General features: G+C 36.1%; 1 protein-coding gene across 5 annotated transcripts in view; it reads right to left on the bottom strand.

Moving 5' to 3' along the window:
* Window positions 1–168: 168 nt before the first annotated feature.
* dnmbp (dynamin binding protein) overlaps window positions 169–10,150 on the bottom strand; it is a 35,714-nt gene continuing 25,732 nt past the window's right edge. For 4 of the 5 annotated variants that reach the window (XM_077502092.1, XM_077502093.1, XM_077502095.1 and 1 more), the window contains 10 exons: window positions 9,968–9,985; window positions 9,332–9,531; window positions 7,615–7,745; window positions 7,404–7,508; window positions 7,199–7,327; window positions 4,745–5,080; window positions 4,470–4,667; window positions 2,969–3,167; window positions 2,311–2,888; window positions 169–949 (listed from right to left, as the gene is read on the bottom strand). In XM_077502092.1, the coding sequence (XP_077358218.1) occupies window positions 764–949; window positions 2,311–2,888; window positions 2,969–3,167; window positions 4,470–4,667; window positions 4,745–5,080; window positions 7,199–7,327; window positions 7,404–7,508; window positions 7,615–7,745; window positions 9,332–9,531; window positions 9,968–9,985 (2,080 nt within the window). In that variant the 3' untranslated portion in view covers window positions 169–763. The remainder of the gene's footprint in view (window positions 950–2,310; window positions 2,889–2,968; window positions 3,168–4,469; window positions 4,668–4,744; window positions 5,081–7,198; window positions 7,328–7,403; window positions 7,509–7,614; window positions 7,746–9,331; window positions 9,532–9,967; window positions 9,986–10,150) is intronic. The other variant, XM_077502094.1, reaches the window with a different exon arrangement.

Raw genomic sequence — 10,150 nt, 5'->3', positions numbered from 1 at the left:
ATCAAGTTGGCTGGTTATTTCAGAATTTCATACTAAACTTATAACATTAACTGGGGGGCTAAATTGTCCAAAGGTGTTAATGAGAGTCTGAATCCTTGTTTTGCTCTGCGATTGCCTGACTCAAGAAAACTGGATGAAATCTAAAATTGAGTACAGTAGTCAAAATAATACTTTTTACATTTGTTTTAATCAAAAAGGTGTGATTGCACACAAATATTCCATATACAGCATTACATACAGTGATGTACATGGGGAAAATATGCTCTCCCTATTGATGAACCTTTTCTTACCTCTGTTTTTCCACATCTTCATTTCACAGTGTTACGCCATGTTTAAAAAAAAGAAAAAGTAGGCCACTAACAATAAGGAGTGCTGTTTTAAATCGCACAACACACCATATTCTCCTCAAACTCCAACCTCACTTATAAGTGCCTCACACTTGAGAACAGTTCGTCATAGTCACACCATTCATAAGAAGCCAAATGGAGAAAGTGCAATGAACACAGTGATCGGGTCAAGAAAAAAAAAAAAAAAAGTAATTTAAGCTTGCCCGATGTGCTATTCTCTTTAATACTCAATGCATTGTCCTCATTACTTCACAGGGTTCAATAGAAAGTACAAAAAAATGCAAAAAAAAAAAAAATCTATAAATATAGGCATATTAAGCTAGGAGTAAAAAGTCAGTCACTCCAAAAATAAGCCGCTTGTTTATGGTTGCATTGCGTCCACGTAAACAGTCTCACCGCCCCGTCACAAGCGCCGCTCAAGTGTACTCCGATTTCCGGATGTAATTGGAAGGCACGTAGCCTCGTCGGCCGCCGGCTTCGCCGAGCCACCACTCGGCGTTGCCGTTCATGTCCTGGAACTCCAGTATGCGCAGACGCTGGTTGGCGGAGATGCTCAGTTCGTTGGCGCAGCGAGCGCTGAAGGAGTACAGGGCAAAGTAGATCTGAGAAAAAAAAAAAAAAAAAAAAAAAAAAAAGCAGTTTCATGGTTACCCGTCATTGGTTTTGAATATGTTGCTAAGCTAGCCATACACCACTCATTTCATTTTATCTTTATATTTTTCTTGTAAATATAATTCATTTAATTCTAATTAACTAACTGACCCATTTGAAATGTATATAGCTCTATACACATTTGTATATAGATTTATTACTAACATTTCCATTATTTACAAAATAATTGGTCAAACACCACTTCAGTAAATATAGATTAAAAAAAAAAGAAATTAGTGGTATTATAAGAGATTTTATAAAAAATCACAGTAATGTATGCTTTCCATTAAAAAAAAAAATGGCTAAATCAATGCAATAAAAAAAAAAAAATTCATATAAATAAAATAAAAATAAATAAATATAAATAAAAAAAATCTAAATATAATTCATGTAATTATAATTAGTGACCCACTATTTTAAAATGTATACTTGAATATAGATTTATTTATTAATATTTTACATTATTTACAATAAAATGCAATGAATGGTCAAACACCAATTAACTAAATTTAATATACATTAAAAAACAAAACAAATTAGTGGTATTAAGAGATTAAAAAAAAAAACAATAATACATTTCAGTCAGTCAATTTTTTAAAGGCTAATTAAATTAATCCAACTAATAAAATTGTTTATTTAAAAATAATACTAATCTGTTATTAATTTAATTAGTATAACATTATTTAGTGATATGATCTAATTAGAATTCACATTTAATAAAGATTAAAACCATTTACTGTTAAAAATATAAATATAATTAATGTATTTATAATTAAATGACCCACTATTTTACAAACTAAGTAATTTAAAAAATGTATAATTGAATATAGATTTATTTATTACTGTACTAAGATTTTACATTATTTACAAGAAAATACAACGAATGGTCAAACACCAATTAACTAAATTTAACATACATTAAAAAAATAAATTAGTGGTATTAAGAGATAAAAAACAAAAAACAAAATCAGTTATATATTTCAATCAGCCAATTTTTTTTAAGGCTAAATAAATTAATGCACCAATAAAATTGTTAAAAAATAATGATAATCTGTTATTAATCTATTTAGAATAACATTATTTAGTGTTATAATCTCATTAGAATTAACATTATTTAATAAAGATTAAAAATATTTACTGCTACTATTTACCGTTTTCATTTTCTTACCAATATTAATTTATACAAATATATTTTAACAAAATATACAAATAGGTTAGCTTTTCAGAAAAATAAAATAAAACATCAATAAAACATCGAACCTTAGAACTAGAATATATATCGTAAACACAAACCATCCTAATCAAACCTCACCTGCTGTCTGTCCATGTCGGCATCCTGCTCACATTCGGGCTCACTGAAGTCGTCGAGAGAGTAGGCGGACTTCTTGTCCCTCCACTGGTAAGCTTTGTCGCCGCGTCTCTGCTGCGAGCCGTTTCTGTGCGAGGAATACGAGTCCGTCTCCGACTGGTCGCTCGGGCTGGCGTGACTGGCGTCGTACGAGTCCCTTTGGCGGCCCGAGTGCTGGTAGGAAGACTCGGCGTTCCTGTGAGCGGAGGCGGCGCCACGCTCGGCCAAGTCCTTGCGGGTGGAGGGGTTCCGTGGCGAGGAGTTGCTCTGACTGGCCGTGTCGGAGTGAAGCCCACGAGCCGGGGCGGAGTCCAAAGACGGTTGCGGGGACGAGTGGCTTTGGGATTGCGTCGTGGAGAAGCTGACGGCCGCCGTTTCCTGGTTGAAGGTGAGCGTGCTGTTGCTGTTCTGGCGGGAGAAAACGGGCGAGGAGCCGCCGTAGCCCGACTCGTTGGACGACTGGCTCTCGATGGACACGTCCGACTGGCTCCTGCGTGGGTTGTAGGGCTTGAGGAAGGAGCTGTACACGAAGCCCTTTGTGACTGTGGATCAAGAAACGGACGGGTTGAAATACCGTTGACGGGTTTTCAGCCATTTTCCTATCCGAGCCGTTCCAACCTACCGCCGTTATCAATCAGCCAGCGATTGTTGCTCCCCATCGGGTCCTGCTGCTTGATGATGCCCACCAGGTCCCCCTCTAGGATGGACACGTCCAGATCCTGGGTTGCATTGAAGTTCCTCTCGGCCTGGAAGAGTTTCCCAGGACCGTAACGCAACATCAAGCCGGCTCGATGCTCATCGGTCTGCAAGATGCAGTTTGGCTGGATGGGGGAAAAGGACAATGTCAGAGGTTAGACCACTTGTGGCTCTTTACTACCTCCCTGTGGATCTCTAAAAAAATTACTAGAAATTATTTAAAAAAAAAAAAATTTTATACATATTTTTTTAGATAAAACATTTAAATTAATTCATGATTAAATAAACGTAATAATTAAATATTCAATCCAAAGTAAAGTGTGAGAGGAATAAGGTGGATGAAAACGTTTTTTATATCTAAAAATGTCCAAAAAGTGACCAAAAAATGTCCAAAAAGGAAGAGGAAAAAGCGGAAAATTAGCATAAAATGTCCATGAAATTACCAAAAAATGACAGAACTGAATAAAAAAGGCAGAAAATAAAATGTTCAAAAAGTAACCACAAAATGTCCCAAAACAAAAGAACCCCCAAATAATATAAAATGTCCACAAAATTGCCAAAAATTGTCATAAAATTGATAATAAAAAAGGCCAAAAAGAAAATGTTCAAAAACAAAAAAAAAGACGAAAAGAAAATGTTCAAAAAGTAACCACAAAATGTCCCAAAACAAAATAAGATATCCCAAAAATTGTCCACAAAAATACAATGTCCACAAAATTGCCAAAAATCTCATAAAATCGATAGCAAAAAAGGCCAAAAGGAAAAAAAAAAAAAAAAGAAAAAAATCCGAAAAGAAAATGTTCAAAAAGTAACCGTAAAATGGCCAAAAACAAAAGAAGAAATCTAAAAAAATTACCAGAAAATGTCCACAAAATTGCCAAAAATGTCATAAGATTTATAGCAAAAAAGGCCAAAAAGAAAATGTTCAAAAAGTAACCATAAAATGTACAAAAACATAAGAAATCCCCAAAATTACCATAAAATAACCACATAATTGCCAAAAATGAGAAAATATGTCAGAAAATAGCCATAAAATACCCCAAAAACAGGAGAGGCAGAAATTACTATAAGCCCATAATAGAACTGCCAAAAATGTTTGACAGAAAGGCAGAAAAATCTAAAACTGTATAAAAAATGAAATATGAAAAATGATAATTCCCGTCCCAAAAAACAAAACAAAACGGAAGACATAGAAGAAAATGAATGTCTACATGTTGATGTTGCGCTCATATTTTTGTCTTGTTGTGCATCACTAATTAGCTCTTGGGCCCTCAGTACATTTGACTAACACTAACATTACAACGTTCATGACAATGTTTTGTGCTTCCAGACAAATTTTTGGTTAATTTGGCCGAAATGTTGCTGACCCCTGGGTTAGACCACGATACAACCACCCACAGCGAACCAAAACCAATTGTTGAACTTACAGGTCCTTGGAGTTGCTTTTTTGAGCTCTGTTTCTCGAGGGTTTTCTTGTTGGCCGTGTTTGTTGCCGTGGTGATGGTGGTTGCTGGGGGCAGGTTTTCAGGGCAGAAGCTGAAGCTCTGCAGGAGCTGCAGCACGCGACCATACTCCTCTTGGAACTGGGCTACCAGGTTGCCCTCAGTGCCGACCTTGCGAGAAAACTTCACCAAGGAAAAAGTCGCTTTGAAGACACTTCCAGAAATCAGCCGATACCAACCCGACAAAAAACTGCACTCACGACTTGAAGCAGCGGTTTGAGCTCTCCGAGGGTGGTCTTCATGAAGTCTTTCTGGGCTTGAGCGAAAGCCTTCACGCAGCCGGTGAAGAGCTCCTCGGCGGCGCCGTGGAACTTGGGGAGCTCGTCCAGTAGTTGGGCGTTGAGCGCCTCGTAGTTGCTGCGCGCCACCTGCAGCTCGTCTTGGACCCGTCGGTCCTTGAGCCGATCGGCGCGCTCCTTGCAGTTGTCGTAGTCCAGCAGCTTGTCGAAACGCTTCTGGACCAGCTTGTGAGGTCCGGCGAACATGAGGAGCAGCTGGGTGAGCGGGTTGATAACCAGAGCTTCGGTGCGCTCCTTCTGCTCGACGGAAAGGAGAATGAGCGGCGATGGCATTAACTTTTTTTAATATGCCATTTTCAACATAAGTTCGGATTTTTACTACAATTTGCGAACTTCATTATTTTTCAGGTACAATTAAAACACATTTTTCCACTTGCTGTCGACTGAAGATGACATCACCAGGTGATGTCATCATCAGTCGACAGTATGTAGAAAAATTACTTTTTAAAGGTATTAATTGTACATGAAAAATAATGTTATCAAATTCATTCTGGACCAATTATTTACTTTTTACTGCAGAAAATGACTCACTGAGTCACATTTTGACACTTGCTATCGACTACAAATGACATAATGGGTGCTTAGATAACGACCAATCATGGATCAGTTGGCCAACGTCACATGACCCAGAAAACAGGTGAGCAATGATTGGTCGTTACTGAGCGCCTGTAATGCCATTTCCAGTCGACAATAAGTGGCAAAATGTGTTTTTAAAGGGATATTTGACTCAGTGAGCCATTTTCAGCAGTAAAAAGTTAATATTTTGTCCAGAATGAATTTGATAAATTCATTATTTCTCATGTGCATTAACTCATTCACTGCCTTTGACAAGTATACTTGTCAATTGTATTTTTTTAGAGCGGTGCTAAATGGGGGCGAATCTGAGCATGCTCCACTGTAAATATCAAACTTGGAAACAACTTTACTGATGCCCAACCACCGGTAGATGACATCATTGCCCCATTTTATAGGAAATAAACACAGTTTCAGAGTCCATGGGAGAAATGGCTGTATTTTGGCAAACCTACATTTTTCTGCTGTCAATTATAAAAGAACGGGACGGGACAAAAAGTAGGGAGTCTATTCTGTTATTTGGTAGATTCGGTTTATATATAATTATTGAATGTAATATCACGTGAGTATTGGAAATGTAAAAATTTTCTATAATGACTGGCAGTGAATGAGTTAATACCTTTAAAAAGCCATTTTTCTACATGCTGTCGACTGATGATGACATCGGCTGTGCTGAGGAAGTAGATAATGACCAATCATGGCTCAGTTTACTGACCAAACGCAGAAAACAGGTGAGCCATGATTGGATGTTACCTACTTCCTCAGCACAGCTGATGTCATCATCAGTCGACAGCATGTAGAAAAATTACTTTTTAAAGGTATTCATTGTACATGAAAAAGAATCAAGTTACCACATTCATTATCAACAAAATATTAACTTTTTACTGCTGAAAATGGCTCAATGAGTCAAGTATCCCTTTAAAGTAAATATTCTGATGATGACATCACTTGTGCTGAGGAGGTAGGTAACGACCAATCATGGCTCAGTTTACTGACCAAACCCAGAAAACAGGTGAGCCATGATTGGCCGTTACCTACTTCCTCAGCACATGTGATGTCATCATCAGTTGACAGCAAGTGGAAAAATTACTTTTTAAAGGGTATTAATGTACATAATAAATAATGAAATTATCAAATTCATTCTGGACAACATATTAACTTTTTACTGCTGAAAATGGCTCACTGAGTCAAATATCCCTTTAAAAACACATTTTGCCACTTGATGTCGACTGGAAATGGCATCACAGGTGCTCATTAACGACCAATCATTGCTCACCTGTTAAATAGAAATAATGAAGTTATCAAATTCATTCTGGCAAAATATTAACTTTTCACTGCTGAATATTGTTCACTGAGTCAAGTATCTCTTTAAAGGTATTAATTATACATAAAAATAATGAAGTTATCAAATTAGAGACAAAATATTGAAGTTAAATTCTTGACAAAATATTAACTTTTTGTTGCTGAAAATGGCTAAATGAGTCACGTATCCCTTGAAGTGCAAATATAGTTTACAATTTATTGGCTGATTTAGCTTTATTTTTATTATTCATTTCCTGTTAGCAAAACCTTTGGAAATATGTAGCATAAAAGTAGTGCATAAGTGCATTACTTAACATCTGACATGTAACCAGATTTAAAAAATGTCAGTCTATACTTGTTTTTAAACAAGAGTACATGACATGAATTGAATCAGGACTTCTACTCTTATACTTTCTTTTTTTAAAAGCAAATATGTGGACTACTTTTTCACTGGAGAGAAAACATCCTGACTTGACTTACAAATTGGGCGAACTGTTGGTCGCTGATGCAGCGATGTGCTCTCTGGAAGCGCTCCGGGTCGGGCATACTTCGCTCCGTGTAGATGTCGCAGAAGCTGATGGCTGCCAGCACCTTCACCGAGGCCGATTCCTGCATACCATTCAAGACCATCAGAACCTTCCAAACTGTGGATTTACTGATAATTCATGCAAAAAAAAATATATACCCTGATATGCTGAAGGTACAAGGAAATATCCCGGATGAAAGATTTAATGAGTCTCTCCTGCAGCCGGAATTTCTTCTCCGCCTCGTCAAACGCCTCGTCTTTAATCTGAGCAAAGACGGCGGTGAAGCTTAGTGGCCCGTTTCCCACACTCGACACGGAAACTCAAGCGGTGTCAAGAATCTCGAGCACCCGTGGGAAACCTCGTGTGTACCTGGGGTGAAATTCCCGTCAGGTGCTTGAGGTGACTGCTGACACGGTTGGATTTCTTGATGATTGAATGCATGCTCAGTTTGGAGATTTTGTCGATGAACGTATCTTCATCGCCCTTTCGGTATTTCACCACTGCGGAAAGCAAAGGGGAAGAGAAGGGACAAGATGAGCCGCACAAGGCAACACATAATAGGGATGTGCAATTAATCGAAATTCAATTACAATTTCAATTATTACATTCCACAATTACAAAATCAGCATAATCATAAAAAAAATAAAAATATTAAGACTAATTTTTGAGTTATTTAAATGTATACATCTGCACCTTTTTTGTAAATTTTAAACTGATACATTTTGTCTCATCCAAAAGGAACTTGCATAATTACACTGTTTAAAAGAATTTTATTTGTCTTAATATATTTTTGTTTTTACGTTTCAACATTTTCTTGTTCTGTACCAACTAAATAAATAAATAAATAAATAAATAAATAAATATTACCGGTATTCTAAATTCTGTTTGGTTCAAAAGGAACTTACATAATTATAGTGTTTCTTTTTTTTTTTTTTTTTTAAATTGGTCTTAATATTTTTAAATGCTTAAATATGTTCTTGTTTGTACCAAAAAATTGTTAATATATTTCGAAATGTGTGAACATTTTCTTGTTTTGTACCAAAAAAATAATTGATTTGAGAATAATTGAACTGCACAGTGCACAAGATGCCAACATATATAAATAAATAAATAAATATTACCGGTATTCTAAATTCTGTTTGGTTCAAAAGGAACTTACATAATTATAGTGTTTCTTTTTTTTTTTTTTTTTAAATTGGTCTTAATATTTTTAAATGCTTAAATATGTTCTTGTTTGTACCAAAAAATTGTTAATATATTTCGAAATGTGTGAACATTTTCTTGTTTTGTACCAAAAAAATAATTGATTTGAGAATAATTGAACTGCACAGTGCACAAGATGCCAACATATATAAATAAATAAGATTATATTATTATAAATTCTGTTTGGTCCAAAAATAACTTACATAATTATAGTGTTTCTATTTTTTTAATTGGTCTTAATATTTTTAAATGCTAAAAAAATGCTCGTTTTGTACCACAAAAATAATCGTTTGAATAATCGTGATTTAATTTATTGCCAAAATAATCGGGATTATTATTTTTTCCGTAATCGAGCCCAACACATTCCAATTTTTTTTTTTCCCCCACATGGGCCCATTTTTATAATTTTTTTTCATGATGGATTGGTATTCAATCCACATTATAAAATATATAATAATATATTATATTGTTCATAATACTTCTAAATGTGTAAACATTCTCACATTCAGTTTTGTACTAAAGAATAACTGATCATCCGACTGCACAGTGCACAAGCTGCCAACATAAATAAATAAATATTATTATAAATATACATTATTACAAATTCTGTTTGGTCCAAAAGGAACTTACATAATTATAGTGTTTCTATTTTTTTTATTGGTCTTAATATTTTTAAATGCTTAAATATGTTCATTTTGTACCAAAAAAGAAACAATCGTTTGAATAATTATGTTTTCAATTATTGACAAAAAATAATCCTTTTTATTATTTTTTTTCCCCCAAAATCGAGCAGCCCTGCTTTTTTTTTTTTCATGATGGATTGGTGTTCAATCCACATGATAACATTAATTATGACATATTTCCTTGCAATTGGGCTTCTCACCAAGATCCTTCCTCCGCTTGTACTCGTTGATGTTCACGTTGATTTCCTTGACAGCCTGCAGGGCCTGAGTGAGCTGGGGCCGGTCGTGGTGGCTCTCGGGCGTGGCCCCCAGCAGCTCCATGAGCAGCAGCGGGTAGCGCATGACCCGCTGCACCGGCTTGATGAGAAAAGAGCCCAGGTTGATGTAGTTGGTTTTGCCCCTGAAAGCAGCAAAAAAAAAAAAAAAAAAAAGAGAAATGAATGAGCTGAACCATAATTGTTGACCAGAAATGCGTCATGTGGCTGAGCGCACATGATGATGTCATAAATTGATGACACGTTGCAGGGATACGTCACTAAACAAACAGTAAGGAAAAATTAATTTGCTTAACACCATCAACAGGACAAAATAGCTCAACTTTGAAGCTGCATCTGTTATTGTTTTGCCGTTTTAGTCCACATGATGGCGTTAGTTGCCCACTTCCCACATTAAGCCACACAGAAATAAGCAGGAGCAGCAATCTCAAAGTCCACATGCAAGGATGACAACAATTTCAATCAGAGGAGGCGAATGAGACACACACACAGACCAATCAAAGGGTGTTAGCAATCGGGATGATTGACATGCTCATGGCAACACTCTTTGTGGAGACTTACCACTCACGATAAATGGCCCTGTGGATTGAGGGGGCGAGAAGACATAACAGGATTCATGAGCCTAGGAATGCTTACATTTGTATACATTCAGAACCGGATGGAGACCCAGTGCTGGTTCAAGTCTTGTTGGAATGTAAAATATGCGTCAAAAAAGGTTTGAAAATATCGCTTGACAAAAGATAC

This window comes from Festucalex cinctus, chromosome 17 (assembly GCF_051991245.1).
Source record: "Festucalex cinctus isolate MCC-2025b chromosome 17, RoL_Fcin_1.0, whole genome shotgun sequence".
Classification (NCBI taxonomy): domain Eukaryota; kingdom Metazoa; phylum Chordata; class Actinopteri; order Syngnathiformes; family Syngnathidae; genus Festucalex; species Festucalex cinctus.
Note: the sequence above shows the minus strand (reverse complement) of the source record. Positions and strands in the feature narration are given on the sequence as shown.